The sequence below is a fragment of the Solanum dulcamara genome, chromosome 9 (genome assembly GCF_947179165.1).
Source record: "Solanum dulcamara chromosome 9, daSolDulc1.2, whole genome shotgun sequence".
NCBI lineage: Eukaryota > Viridiplantae > Streptophyta > Magnoliopsida > Solanales > Solanaceae > Solanum > Solanum dulcamara.
The window spans coordinates 65,978,653-65,995,163 of record NC_077245.1 but is presented as its reverse complement, the minus strand read 5'-3'; the positions used below and the strand labels follow the sequence as shown (position 1 = coordinate 65,995,163).

Here is a 16,511-nt window from a genome sequence, read left to right as displayed (position 1 = left end):
TTTTAACAAAAAGGTATCTTTCCTAATTTTTAAACAGTTGGAACTAGAGATACTAAAGTTTGTTTTACATGTTCATCAGCTTATATTGGAGAAAAGAACCAAAATTTTAATCATAGAGTCCGTCGAAAGCCAATAAGACAAATACATTAAGACAGACTATTAGTTTCCAAAAGATAGACTTTTTTTTTGGATTTTCTGTTGGTGTCTGGTATCCGTATCAGAGTTCAATAAAATTCTGAATTCACATATTCCAAGGTTCATATTTTTAGCGATGACGCTTCTGGTAAAATTATTTCTATTTTCAGGACTTGAACTTAAAATCTCTAATTAAGGTGGAGGAATCTCAACCATCCCACCACAATTTATATTGGTTAAAATATTGTTCATTTACACTATCAATGAGTCCAAGAATAACTTTTTAATTAAATCTTGCCAATAAATATCACACATAACTCATGCTAAGAACAAATGAGTATATGTAGTCACTATTTTCCCATTCCCTTTTTTTTCTCTACCCAGTATTCACTCAAACATGTCTACATTTGACACATCTAAACTGATTAGCATTTCGAAAACAGTGTTAATTTGGGGTTTAGTCCTATACTTGGGCTTTATTATCTTTTTTAATGACTCTAATTGTCCATCTTCTCAACTTTTCTCTTCTTTTAGATTGAAATGGGCACCTTTTAGTTCTCAATCAAATGATGTACAATCCAAAAGTTCCACTAACATTAGTCACCTTCTTTTTGGTCTTTTAGGTTCTGAAAAAGCATGGCATCATAGAAAATCATATATTGAATCATGGTGGAGACCAAATGTTACAAATGGATATCTTTTACTAGATGTTCCTCCTAAAGGTGATCTTCTCCCATGGTCTTCAAATTCACCTCCTTATAAAATATCAGATGATATTCCAAAACTTGTTAACGAGACCAAACATGTCGATGCAACCGTTCTAAGGTTGGTTCATGGGATAATGGAGGTGTTTAGAGAGAAACATGAAGGTGTAAGATGGCTAGTTATGGGAGACGATGATTCGATATTTTTCTTAGATAATATGGTTGAAATTCTTGCACAATATGATCATACCAAGTATTATTATTTTGGAGGACATTCGGAATTTATATTATCGAATTATTGGTACTCATTTAATCAAGGTTTTGGTGGAGCTGGATTCATATTGAGTTATCCTTTGGCTAAAGCATTGTCAAGAGATATGATGTCTTGCTTAAAGAGATACGCTCATTTGAATGCTGCTGATAGAACAACAATGACCTGCATTGCTGATATTGGTGTCAATCTTTCTCCTCTTCAAGGCATTCATCAGGTAATTAAGTTAACCACGATATACAAAATTGAATATCATATGTAGAAATAAAAAAAAGTGGGTTGACCTAAAAAATAATGAGATTAACGCGGATACACTTAACAATATAACATGCTAGCTACCTAGTGGCGAATGTATCCAAGGAAGATCAATTGTCAACTGACATCCTTTTGCTGAAAAATTACATTGTATAGCTAGATATTAAAAATTCTTGATTTTTTGATATCTTTATTTTTTTCTTTATTAACTTGCAGATTGATCTACGTGGTGATTTATTTGGATTTCTATCATCCCATCCAAAATCTCTACTAATGTCTCTTCATCATTTTGACATGGTTGACCCAATATTTCCCTCTATGGATCGTGCACAATCAGTGTTCCACCTCCAAAATGCTGCACAATATGATCAATCACGTATGTTACAACAAACCATATGTCACCATAGGTCTAAAAGCTGGACATTTTCAGTTTCTTGGGGATACTCAACTCATATTTATGAAAAAATTATGCCTAGAAGTTGGATACAAAGACCAATTGAAACATTTAAACCATGGCAAAAAAGTCCCAATCCACCACATTATATGTTTGATGTTAGAAGTCCTTCTTGGGATCCATGTGAATCCCCTCATGTATTTTTCTTCAAGTCCATTGAGAGAACACCAAGAAATGAAGTTCTTACAACATATACTAGAGCATGGCCTCGAGGGATTGGAACTTGTTTGAATGCTGGAAATCATTCTGCAGAGTATATTTTTGAAATTCATGTTTACTCACCTGCAATAAAACGTATTCAGGTAATGATTTTCACTTTCATTATCTCCTTTTTCTTTCCTCATAAATTCTCAAAATATATAGTACAATTTTCTTTTATTTATATCATGAAGAAATTAGTTTTACGACAAAATATGTTTTTTTGGTTATAATAATTCATTCCAATTAAATGGCCTTTTTTGAGTTTCCAATTTAAATACCGTCCTCGTTAGCTCAGTGAACTAAATTTGTGTGCAAAAAGAAAAAACTCCTCTGACTATTTTTTAGAGAGTGCACATATACCCATACTGGGAATTTAAGCCATACCTGCGTGCGTATAAATTTGCAGGTTTTCCACTTTAGAATAACTTTAAATATACATTGTTAGAAATTTTATGACTTGAAGTTCAGACACATGGTTGAACTTCAGACAGAAATGTCTTAAACTTAATAAAGTTAAGCCTTTTCGAATCTAACTTTAAACATCATATGTCTGAAGTTGTTTTGAAGTGTGTAGTATTGGGGGAGAAAGCACCACAACTAAAATTTGATATGATAATAAATAATGAAAATAAATTGGACACAAGAATTTTACGTGGAAACCCCTCAAACAGATAGAGGAGAAAATCCACGGGGTAGAAGGATTTTACTATGATAATATGGGAGTACACTGCTCTCAAATACAAGGAGAAAACAACAATTAACACTTCTCTCTTGTAAAATCAACAACTCACTAAAGAGGACACTCAAGACTACAAAATTTATCTCGGTGTATAACTCTCTTTGTGTTCTTACTCTTTTGGAATTTTTTTTTTGGTATGATCTAAATGAGGGCAGAAGGCCCCCTATTTATAAGAAACGAAAACGCGTAACAAAAATGCGTAAAAGAAACAAAAACACATTTTTTTTTGTTTTTGTCATCTTTTCTTCAAAAAAGGACGGTGCATGTGCAGCACCTCCTTTTTGACTTTTTTTTTCTTGCATTGTTTCTGCCATCTTTTCTGAAAAAAGGATGATGCATGTGCAGTACCTCCTTTTTGTCTTTCTTTCATTCTCCCACTTGAAGATTTAATTGAGAATTAATTAAGTCTTCACACTATCCTTTCTACCCAATTACTGCAATGTTACGTTGCTGCTAGGCCAATAGAAGATCGACACCATATAAACTTGTTACTATTGATCGGCTTCGTAAATATATCTACTAGGTTGTCACTAGTGTGAATTTTCTGAATATTTATACTGCCTTCTTCCACCTTCTCATGAACAAAGTGATACTGAACTCGTATGTGTTTTGTTCTTGAAATGAAATGTCGGATTCTTTGCAAGATGCAAAGCGCTCTGATTGTCACAAAATAGAGCAACCTTCTCTTGTTTTTGCCTGAGCTCCTCAAGTAACATCTGCATCCATATTGATTCTTTGCTAGCTTGTGTAGATACTACATATTCTGCTTCCGTCATAGATATAACCACAATAGATTGCAAGAGTAAACACATAACTTGTGGTGAACTTACTTTTATCAAGATCACCTGCATAATTTGAATCACGTCTGATCCTCCATAACACATTGCAACATCTGAGGTACTCTTGATATATCTCATGATTCTCTTAACAGTATTCCAATGCTCTCTGTCAGGATTAGCCATGTATCGACTAACCACTCCCATTGCTTGTGCAATGTTAGGTCTTGTACATACCATGACGAATATTAAACTTCCCACTACTGATGCATACGGTACTCAAGACATTTCCATCCTCTCTGATTTATTACTAAGACTCATTCTTGAGGATAACTTGAAATTAATAGGAAGTGGGGTAGAAATTGACTTACAGTCTTGCATTATGAAGCGTCACAAGATTTTCTTCAAGTAGTTCTTTTGAGAAAGCCAAATCTTTCTATTATTTTCGTCTCGGTGAATTTGCATCCCTATAATTTTATTTGCTGGTCCCAAGTCCTTCATTTCAAACTTCCTAGACAACCGTTCCTTTAAATTTGTGAGACAATCTTTGTTGGGGCTTGCTACCAACATGTCATCAACATATAACAGCAAAATAATAAAATTATCATCACCAAATCTCTTGTAATAAATACAAGGATCTGAACTATGTCTGTTGTCTCCAAGGCTTATAATGAAGAAATCAAATCTCTTCTACCAACATCTCGGTGCCTGTTTGAGACCGTATAGAGATTTGTTCAACTTGCAAATCAAATTCTCTTTTCCCTGTTCTTCAAAACCTTCTGGTTGGAGCATGTAAATTTCTTCTTCAAGCTCTCCATGAAGAAATGCAGTTTTGACATCTAACTGCTCCAAGTACAAGTCAAATGTAGCACACATCACTAGGACCACTTGAATTGTTGTAAGTCCAACCACCGAAGAAAATATCTCATTGAAGTCTATACCTTCTTTCTGAGCGAATTCTTTCACCACCAATCTTGCACGATACTTCTCCATTTGATCATTACTATTGAGTTTGATCTTGTAAACCCATTTATTTCCAATGGCCTTCCTTCCTTGTGGTAATTGAACAAGATCCCATATTTTATTTTTATGAAGAGCTTTATTTTTTTCTTGCATTGCTGTCATCCACAAAGATGATTCTTGGCCTTTCATAGCCTCATGAAAAGTTAAAGGCTCTCCATCCTCTGTTAATAGACAGTATGCAACATTGTCCTCTATAGAATAATCTGAGTTCCAAGCTGGTTCTCTTCTCTCCCTAGTTGACCGTCGAACTTGTGGAGTTTTGATCTCAGCTTGCTCTTGTTCTTCGTGCTCTGGTGCTGCTTCAAAAGAAATTGGAACTTCTTCTATTTCTTCAATTTCAACTATAGTAGTCTTTGATTTTTCTTTCGAAGTGATACCTTCTTTTGTTTGTATCTTGTTTTTAATAAATACAAGATCCCTGCTGATTACCACCTTGCGGACAGTGGGATCCCACAAGTGATACCCCTTGACTTCATTAGCATACCCTAAAAAAATGCATTTCCTGGATTTCAGATCCAACTTTGATTTTTCTTGGGTGTTGTACATAACATAAGTAGGACTTTCGAATATATGTAAGTGAGAATAATCAGTTGGTTTTTCTTTCCAGATCTCCATTGGCGTTTTCAGATTAATTGTGGTTGATGGTGACGATTGATCACATAACATGCGGTTTTGACTGCTTCTGTCCAGAATGGTTTTTCCAACCCTGTAGTTGCCAACATAGCTCTTGTCTGTTCCAACAAGGTTCTGTTCATCCGCTCTGCTACTCCATTTTATTGTGGAGTATATGTCACCGTGAACTACCTTTTAATATGCTTCTTATTTATAGAAGTTATCAAATTCATCACCAGTGTATTCTTTTTCATTATCTGTCCTCAAACACTTGATCTTTTTCTTAAATTCAAGTTCCACCACCGCTTTGAACTCTTTGTAAACCGAAAGAACATCTGCCTTTCTCTTGATTGGATACACCCAACTTCTCCTAGAGTAATTATCGATAAATGATATGAAATATTTTGCTCCTCCAAGGGACTCCACTAGTGCTTTCTAGACATCAGAGTGGATCAGATCTAATATTTTCTTGCTTTTAACAGAGGAACTGCTAAACTTCAGTCTATGTTGCATATTGGTAACACAATGCTCACAAAAGGATAGTGAAACCTTTTTGAGCCCCGGAAGAAGCTTTTGCTCTGCAAGAATCTTTAAACCTCATTTTGACATATGACCAAGTTTACGATGCCACATCATCATTGATTCTTCACATGAACTTGCTAATGCGGTTGATGCTTCTCCTTCTTGGTGTGTTTTACCTTTAAACACATATAGATTTGCAGCAAGTTTTTCTGCTTTCATCACTACAAGTGCTCCTTTTGATATTTTCATGACTCCATCATGAGTCTTATATGAACATCCATTATCATCTAACTGTCCCAAAGATAATAGATTCTTCCTAAAGTCTTTTACATGTCGTACCGCCTAGATGGTGTGTATTGTGCCATCATACATCTTTATTTTGATGGACCTAATACCAATAACATTCAAATCATGATCGTCTTCCATGAACACAGACCCTCATGAGATAGGATGATATTGATGGAACTATTCTCTCTGAAAAGTCATGTGCCATGTTGCTCCGGTGTACATGATCCAGACATCAGTGAAATATTTTCTGCCTTCATTATTTGATATTTCTTTACTACATAAACTATCGCCATCATCCGATGTACTTGCAACATTCCCTTGAACATTTGATGACTCAGGGTGTTTACTCTTCTTCTTGAACCGACAATCTTTCTTGAGGTGCCTTTTCTTGCCACAATTGTAACACTTGATATTCTTCTTAATTCTTGATTGAGATCTACCATAATTGTGACTCCCACTGGGGATACGTTCCGTTGGTCTTTCTCTCACCACCATCAAAGCTTCAGCTTGCTGCAAACTTGCTTGTCTATCTTCTTTATTTTTGCGCGATTTTCTTCTTCTAAGACAATGACTGCAATTTTGATCGAAAACTAGACTATTCGTATTGTTTGTCAGGTTGATGATGAGTTGATCATACGAGTCAGACAGAATTTAAAGTAGAAGCTCCGCACATTCAGTCTCCTCTATTTTGCAATCCATTATTGTAAGTTGCATAAATAGAGTATTCAAAGTATTGATATATTCAGTAATCGACATAGACTCTGTCATTCGAAGAGTATACAATCATCTTTTAAAGAAAATTTTATTATGCAAAGACTTGGCCTCGTACAATTCCGTAAGGGTATCCCATATTTTTTCTTTTCCGTCCATTTTTTAGCCATACTAGATAACACTTGATCAGCTAGTGTCAAGTGTAGATCAGCAACTGCGTTGCTGTCTATGTCGTTTCACTTGCTGTCATCAGTAAAGTCTGTGGGCCTGCCTTTAATTGCAGCTAACCAATTGTCTTTTCTCAATATCACTCTTATTTTTATGTTTCACAATGAGAAATTAGTTCCATTGAATTTTTCAACATCAAACTTTGTTGTACTCGACATTGTTATTTATTTCACACCCTTCTAAATTATTTTTGAATATTTTTGCGAACAATCGTGACAAACTGTACCATCACCGAAATTTACTATTCACGTAAATAGTACTTTCCACTGAATTTTACTAATCACAAAAATTCACTATTCATAGATAGTATATTTGCATAAAACAGACAGAATAACCGAGGGCACTGATACCACTATTGGGGGAGGAAGCACCACAAATAAAATTTGATATGATAATAAATAATGAAAATAAATCGAACATGAGAATTTTATGTGGAAACCCCTCAAATATATAGAGGGGAAAAATCACGGGGTAGAAGGATTTTACTATAATAATATAAGAGTATACTGCTCTCAAATACAAGGAGAAAACTACAATTAATATTTCTCTCTTGTAAAAGCAACAACTCACTAAATAGGATACTCAAGACTACAATATTTATCTTGGTATATTTTTCTCTTTGTGTTCTTACTCTTTTGAATTGTATTTTTTGGGGGGATGACCTAAATGAGGGCAAAAGACCCTCTATTTATAAGAAATGAAAACGTGTAACAGAAACAAAAACACATTTTTTTTGTTTCTGTCAACTTTTCTTCAAAAAAAGGACGGTGCATGTGCAACACCTCATTTTTGACTTTCTTGTTTCTTGCATTATTTCTGCCATCTTTTCTGAAAAAAGAACGGTGCATGTGCAACATCTTCTTTTTAACTTTTTTTCATGTAGACGATCAACAATTTTTTAAAAATTGGATGCAAATTAATAGCGGTACCAAATAAAACACCCCATGATATTTTACCGAATTTTAGCTCACTAAGTTAACGGAAAACATATTTTGAAGATTGACATCGAAAAAACAAAAGTTACACGGTACAAGTAATCAAATTAATTGAATGAAATAGGAACACTACTAAAAAAATATGAAAAAATAACGCAAAAAAGAGACGGACTGCATCGCTTTTCTGGTCAAACTCAACGGAAAAGCGACGCAGTCACTTCCGTCGCTTTTTTGCTCAACGCTTTTAAAGAGCGACGGACAGGGCCGTAAAAAGCGACGGATTGAGTCGCCCCTAATTTTTTTAATTAAAAAAAATATATAAAAAAACGACGGACTCCGTCTTTTTATTTTTTTAAAAAAGTAATTATTTAATAAAAAGCGACGGAATATTAGTCTCCATCCTTTGCTTTGTTTATATTGGATTCTTAAAAATTTGTAGAAAAGCGACGGACTTTGAGTCTCTTTCCGTCGCTTTTCTGGAAAATATATAAAAAATAATTCAGAAAAGACACGGACTAAAGGACCCTGTCCGTCGCTTTTCTGCAATATTTTTGACAGCAGAAATCTGCAGTTTCTGCTGCCCACCTGCAATCAAAATTCAATTCAATTATATGCAATTCAGCCCATTCAAATACAAATAACAACAAATAAAATACACAAAATACATAATAACAAACATAATTAAACACTTAAAACGAATAAAATCATAATTTAGAACGATTTAAAGTGTTTCAAAGTTAACAAAAAATTTCAAAATATTCATAAACTAACATATGGAACCCTAAGGACTATTTGCTATATATTCATCACTATCGTCGGAATCATCCGAAGTGGACCCTCTTGAATAACAGGGTGGAGGCTGACGGGCGAGGTTGAACACTTGTTCTTTAATTTACTCAACTTATTCATTCATACTTTTTTGATCTTCGACCCTTCTTTTCTCTGATTCTGACAATGCACGTGTAAGTTCTGTAATTTGCTAAGACATTGCAGCTATCTGAACCCCGTTAATGGCCTCGGTTTGATGCAACGATCTAATACCTTCTAAACCTGATTGGAGTCATTGTACATTATTCCTAGAACAACAAAACTTACTATTTTCTAATTCACTATCAGTCTTGTAGAACAACATGCAGCCATTAACACAACAATGAATTCTATCATACGACAATCCTAACTTCGAAACCAATCTCTTTGCCTGATAGAAGTTCTTAGGTATGTTAAACTCAGGATTAACCACTTTGCCCAAAAGATCAACCATTGAGTCCATAGCCGCATGAGGAACACTCCAATATGATTTAATATTCATTAACCTAACTGCAACTGACAAAGCAGAATGCGGACTCCCTTCACATAGTGGACGACTAGCCTCTTCTAAATATTGATAGAAACGTCTTGCTTCTTTATTAGAAGTTTCACCAAAATATTATTCGGGTTCCATCCTACCTTGAACTCCGAAAGCATCATTAACCATTTAATGAACTCTATCATGTTGAAATGTATAATGTTGAACTCTATCATGTAGAACCCTATCATGTTCAACCCTAATTTGACCATGTGGTACAAGCTTATTATATTCATCCACGGGCAGCAGATTATAAAATATATTATTCAATCCATCTATTTCTTCATGATCAACCTATACAAAATATCTAGGCTTAAATCTATTACTATACAAATGAACCATAACTACATGTGGATTAAAAAATTTCAAGCACCTACATTCACGACAAGGACACCTAACCAATCCATTTTGCTTAAAAACATCAAGTGTCATGACATGATCGATAAAACTTCTTACACCGTCAATAAATTCAGATTTCAAACCACCACCAACTTCATAATGCATGTTATATATCCACAAACGATGATCCATCTATAAAATTACATATATTCAAGCTTAATTAATTAGTTCATAATGACTACAATTCATCGAGACTACAAATTCTAATTAATTCAATTTATAATTAATTAATTCATATAATTAAAGTTCAAGTTCAAGTTATGATTAATTCAATTTATAATTAATTAAATTCAACTTATAATTTAAGTTCATGACTTTGAATATTGTCTAAATCTAATTAGCTTAATTAGTTCATAAGTACTATAATTCAACAAGATTTCTAAATTCAACAAAATTTCAAGTTCAAAGTTCTAAGTTCAAGTTCAAAATTCAAGTTCTAAGGTCAAGTTCTATATTATATTCAAGTATCCTAAAATTCAAGCATCTAAGTTCTAATTAGTTCCAAAGTCTAAAGTTCACAATTTATACAAACCAAACAAAATATTCTAAGTTCAAAAATCCTAAAGTCCAAGTTCATAACTTGAATATCTTCCAAATATCAAAAATCATTCAACCCAATATTTTTCTAACTTGAATATCTTCCAAACATAAAAAATCCTAAATTCTAATTTCTAATTACTTCATGTTCTAACCGTAATTTTATCTTGAAAAATACTTCAAGTCCAACTAACACAATACTCAATTCACAATCTAATTAAAAAAAACAACAATTCAAAGTAAAGCCCTAAATTTTTTATTCACATTCTAACTTCAAGAACTAACCAACTTAACATAACATTTGAACATCAACAACACTTTAATTCCAACTCCAAAAAATATTCAATTCACAATTTAATTCAAAAAAAAAAACCCAACTCAAAGAAAAGATCTAAAATCTAATTTCTAACATTCACTAAATTTAAAATCACATATACAAATTAACTATGTTAATAACATACATTAAACAAATAAAATGAAATAAATTAACTACCAAATCAATATTTTTTTTTTCAAAATTAAAACTCTAAAACTAACTAACCGTATTAACAATACGGAGAGAGAGACTGACGGTGGGGAGTGGCGGCGGCAACAACGACGATGGGGGAGGGCGTGGTGGCGGCGAACAGCGACGAAGGTTGTGGGGGTTGAAATTTTTAGAGAGAAGGGGGGGGGGGGGTTAGAGAGAGAGAGAGAGAAGAGAACGCATAAAATAAGAAAAAGTCGGGATTGATTTCAAATATTTCAGAAAGAGCGACGGACAGCATCGCCTTGTCCGTCGCTTTTTTTAAGTAGTTGACCGCCATTTTGATCAAAAAAGCGACGGATTGGGAAACGCTCTTATTTTAAAAAAATATTGATAAATAAAATGTAATAAAAAAGACAGACGGAGACGCAATTTTCAAATAATATTTAATTATTTTTAATTAGAAGCGATGGACTCTGTCATTATTTTTATTTTATAATTAATTTTTAAATATATTTATATATGGCGCAAAAATCCGCTAAAAAAGTGACGGACATATAGTCTCTGTCCGTCGCTTTTTATTAAAAAAATTTAAAAATATAAAAAAGCGATGGACAACGTCTCAAATTTCGTTGCTTTTTTGAGCGACGCAGTCTGTTGCTATATTTTTCATCATTTTTTGAACTGTTTTTAGTAGTGGAAGATCTGTTTATTTTTCCATAACTTACAAAACTAGGGGTGTGTTTGGTACGAAGGAAAATGTTTTCTTGGAAAATAAGTTGGTTTCTAACTTATTTTCTCATGTTTGGTTGGTGAGTGACAAATATTTTTCGAAAAATATTTTTTATTGTTTGGTTAGTGAATGCAAATATTTTTTAGAAAATATTTTTTATTTTTGTCTAGAGTGTAGAAATTATTTTTTTGGAAAATAGTTTCTGACATGAAAATTAACCCTAGTAATTGATTCGGGATCCAACTCCGACACCTGATGTGAGACCCAATTCGACTTTCAATCCAAGATTCGATTTTTAAATTGAAACTCGATCCCGACTTTCGAACCGAAATCCGACCACACCCGACTTTAGACCTAACTTTCAAATAATTTGATTTTTTTTTAAAAAATATCGTTTTAATTTTTTGTGGGAGTGGGGCGTTGGCGGGGTGGAGGGGGTTGGGGGGAGGGGGGATGGCAGGGGTTAGGGGTTAGGGGTAGGATTATACAGGGCAAGCCGATAAACCGCACCAAATCGACAAACCGAACCAAACCAAAAAAAAACCCGACTAGTGGTTTGGTTTGACTTGGTTTAGTGTTTGGAAAAAAAACCAACCATTATATGGTTGATTTGGTTTTAACTAAAAAAGTCAAATCGAACCCAAACCGAACCGATTATAGATATTCTACTTTTAAATTATGTTATACATAAAAATATTTATTAAAATATAATTTATAAATATATTTTTAAAAGTTTTCATAATTTTTTTCTTTCTTACATTTAGATTTGGACTTGAGAAGCCCATCTAAATAATATACAAAAAAAGTTCATCTTATAAAGTTATATTATAAAATTAAAACTTCAAACAGTGTTCTGCCTCCATCTTATATGTTGATATTTTGTACTAGAACTCTTTTTAAGAAGCACTGCTTTGTGCTTTTTATTAGATACTATGAAAAATCTGAAAAGCTCGAGAAAAATTGATATCGAAAAATCCGACTTTTATTAGTGTGGTTTGGTTTATAGATTTAATAACACGACACAAATAATTTGGTTTGGTTTATAAAAAAATCGAACCAACCTGGTCCATGTACACCCCTAGTTAGGGGTGGGGTGGAAAAATGATTTTTTTTTTGTGTGGATGTGTGTGGGGCGGGGGGCTGGTGAGGTAGGATTAAAAAAAATGAAATTTTTAAAATTTAAAATTAGTTTCAAAAATAAATTTTTAATTTTTTTTTTTTGTGTGTGTGTGTCGGAGGGGGGGGGGGGAGGGGCCTGGTAAGGAGGTCGGCGTAGGGGGTGAGGTAAAAAAATGGAACTTTCAAAATTTGAAATATTTTTCAATTTTGTTTTGTGGGGCGGGGGGGGGGGGATGGGGGCCAGTGAGGGTGGGGATGGAAGGGGGGAGGGGCAAGGGTGGTGTAAAAAAATATTTTTTTTTTAAATTTTGAAATATTTTTCAAAAAAATAAAGTTTTTAATTTGTTTGGGGGGGGGGGGGGGAGGTATAGTGGTCGGGATAGGAATGGGGTAAACAAAATAAAAATTTCAAAATGTGAAATATCTTTCAAAAATAATTTTTTAATATTTTTTTAAAAAGGAAATTTTAAATTTTCTCTTTTTGCGGGAGGGGGGTCGTGGTAGGGGTGGGGTAAGAAGAAAACATTGTCATTTGAGGTTGGAGGAGAATTTTTGAAAAATATTTTCCTTAATTTTTGAAAAGAAGTCATTTTCTTTAAATTTGAAGAAAATAAGTTGATTTTGAAAACATTTTTCAAAATATTTAATCCAACCAACCATGAGAAAATTGCAAAACATTTTTGAGAAAATGTTTTCCTTTCGTACCAAACTCAATCTAGATATAAAACAAACCAAGAAATAGGAATTAAGTAACGATGTACACATTGATTATTTCTGTATAAAACAAATAATACAAAGTTGATTTCAAGCAGACGATGAATTATCTTATTCTCGAACGTTAAGTACTAAACTATAATGATATGCGCTATTTGTCAAGAAAATTGGAATGGAACTGCAAGTATATTTGGCTAACCTTATAAATTGGTTAAATTAGTTTATAAATACATTTCGATAATATAAAAGTGCTTATAAGTCAAGTGGTTTCGGACCAAAATCATTCAACAACCATAAGTTAGTCATTTCTGACTTATGATTTAACTTTACAACTTATAAGTTATAAATATTTTTGATTTGATTAAGTCTTTTGCAATTTTATTTTTAATATTTTCGTAATCTTCAAAATACTCTTTCTTAAATAAATTTCACTTTAAAGACATTTCAGTCATTTTAACAGAAGAATATTTAATTGTTAGCTTTTTTTATTAGATACACTAACGGTTTAATATTAGTTTCAACAATTTTATCCAAATACGTAATTGCTTATTTATAAAATGAACTTCAACACCTGAAAGTACTTTAAACATTTTTATGCTTATCAACTACTTTTAATTAGCTAATTCAAACATGCTCTATAATTACTTTGAAAATGAACAAAAAAAAGTTTGCGTGGATTTCATCGATAACTTGATGTTTTTCATAAAAAAAATATTAGTAGAACACAAATTTTTCACAAATGACAAGATATATTCTGCGATTATCTCCATAACTTGTTTAAATATATAATGTCAAAGTAAAACTGTTGAGAAAAAAAATATAGATTATAGTATTAGCTCATGTATGTTAAAAAATAGATCATGCCAAATAGAAAATTGATTATTAATTTAATTAGTTTGATAATGACTTTAATTTTCTGTAATTAAAGATTCTTTAGACCATTTGGAATTGCATCAACATCATTTAACGATTTTCTTTTTAGAAAACTAATCATAACAAACTATGAATTTCATAATTAAGACAAAAGATTGGCTCCAAATGTAATAAGTTTATCTGTTACTCCCCCCATTTCAAAATAATTGCATTGTTGAGACATTTTTCATATTTTAAATTAACTTAATTATTTAATTTCAAAACTAATTTAAAAATATTCTTCCATTTTTATCCTTCATCGGGATCTTTTATGACTCATTCTAAAGAGTAATTTATCAATAATTAATAAGATAAAAATGAAAAGCATGTCTAACTAATGTTTTAATATTCTTTTCTTAAAGAGTGTGAAATACCCCAACAATTCAATTATTTTGAAATGGAAGGAGTAGTAAACTTTTAGCCGCCCAAACTACTACATGCACCGTCCAATTTATATGACATTTTTTTGATTTTTGATATTCAAACTATGTGAAATTTGATTTATATTTTAAAATATATTTTCTTATTGACATGTGAAACATTGTAACTTATCATAATTTTTATATATTTTTTGAATATCGAAACTTTAATTTTAAAATATTAAATTGATTAGTTATATTTATTAGCTGTTTTTCATATCCTTGATTGAAATTACACCTAAGGTCTTATTAAAAAAATTACATTAATTCGGAATGTAAATTTGCTTTATTATTTGTGAATGATCTTAGACTCTTTGGTTAAAATTGAAACTTATCCTGTTTGGGTGAGATTTGATTTGGGGGGAATTTTCAAAAATATACAATTTTTAAAAATATTTATGTCACGTAGCCTAATATATAATATTATACACGGGAAAAAAATCATATACATAATGTATCAATTTTGTATAAAATATATAATAGCTAGTGTATAAAATGTGTTTATATACAAAGATGAATTAAATCGTGTGTTTAAACACAAAGTATAGGATACATGGCGTAAATATTTTAAAAAATAGACATAGACTATAATTTTTTTCATTTGGGGTCTGTAAATCTTTACAAATTTATTTTTAGTTTTGTGTTAATTTTACAATAGATTTTTATTTTTACACATAAGAGATTGTTAGTGACCACAAAATTTATTTTTAGTTTTGTGTTATTTTTATAAGAGATTTTTATTTTTACACATAAGAGATTGTTAGTGACCACAAGAGATGTTTATTTTTTCAGTTGTTTGGGGTAGAAACTAAAACCATGAGGATAGATCTCTTATGACTACTTATAAACTAAATAAAAAAAATAATTTTTCCAAATCTCTTATGAATTATAGTCCTAATAATGACTTTGTAAACAATAAATTTTTGAACCGAAAAAAATAAATAATCAAGATCGGAAAATTGGAGTAACAAAGAGTAATATTTGATTTCAAAGTGTAGTGTGTGTTACAATCTCTATAATAATCCTCTGATTCTTCAAATAATATGGAATGTGTTGAACTTGAATTTGATTTAGAGTCAAATGCTTGAATAGCTTGATCTTGAATCTTCGTCTTCAAATTTGAATTTGAATTATTCGTCACGAACATTTGTATGGTTATGACGAATAATAAATATAAACAAGTAACTTGATCTTGAACTTCTTGATATTTTCCTTCGTTCTTGATCTTGAACTTGAGTTTGAATTTGATTACTTGAACTTTGTAGAAAATTTATGGCCTTTGATCCATGGGATCTTTTCTTGCTTCTTGTTCCTTTTAAAATCCTTCCCTCTGAGAATAATGAGGACCCCTATTTATAGTTGTAGGGAGTGATATGAGGGTGTGATTTGATTGGTTGGTTTGAACTGACCAATCAGATTTCTTTGGTGAAGAGCTTTAATTTGTTTGGTCAGAACATGTCACATATACAAGTGACATTATTCTAGTGACTCATTTAATTTGACTTAGATTGCCACATAACTTCAACACGTGGCATTATTTTAGTGACTTATTTAATTTGACTTGGATTGCCACATAATTTTGGCACATGACATGATTCTAATGACTTATTTAATTTGACTTGAATTGCCATATAACTTTGACACGTGGTGTAATTTTAGTGGCTCATTTAATTTGACTTGGATTGCCACATAACTTTGACACATGGTGTGCTTTTAGTGGATCATTTATTTGTTTTGGATTGCCACATCATTTGAATTATTTTCTTGAATTTAATATAGTCTAAATTAATTTACGAATTTAAATACAATATAATTCTAATGTTTACAGACTTACTAAAATTTAATTTGACATTTATTTTAATTTCTTTTTATCTTTTTTTTTTCTTCAGATGGACAGATGTGAATGTTGTGACATCATTCACGAGGCTGGATCCAATAGGGCAGAGGTCAAGTATAGAGAGTGCAAGGAAGATGAGATAATAGCTTGATTGATGCATGCTGCCTTAATGTTGA

General features: G+C 32.0%; 1 protein-coding gene across 1 annotated transcript; it reads left to right on the top strand.

Moving 5' to 3' along the window:
• The first annotated feature begins 532 nt into the window (after window positions 1–532).
• On the top strand, window positions 533–16,486 carry LOC129904334 (uncharacterized). Its single transcript, XM_055979894.1, has 3 exons — window positions 533–1,327; window positions 1,582–2,121; window positions 16,388–16,486. The coding sequence occupies exons 1-3, from the start codon at window positions 533–535 to the stop codon at window positions 16,484–16,486; spliced, it is 1,434 nt and encodes a 477-aa protein (XP_055835869.1).
• Window positions 16,487–16,511: the final 25 nt, after the last annotated feature.

What these genes read in the sequence shown, in the direction of transcription:
- LOC129904334 (XM_055979894.1), top strand. Translation starts at nt 533, where the DNA reads ATGTCTACATTTGACACATCTAAACTGATTAGCATTTCGAAAACAGTG. An exon ending in CTCTTCAAGGCATTCATCAG is followed by an intron (nt 1,328 to 1,581) that starts GTAATTAAGTTA and finishes ATTAACTTGCAG; the next exon opens with ATTGATCTACGTGGTGATTT. An exon ending in CTGCAATAAAACGTATTCAG is followed by an intron (nt 2,122 to 16,387) that starts GTAATGATTTTC and finishes TTTTTTCTTCAG; the next exon opens with ATGGACAGATGTGAATGTTG.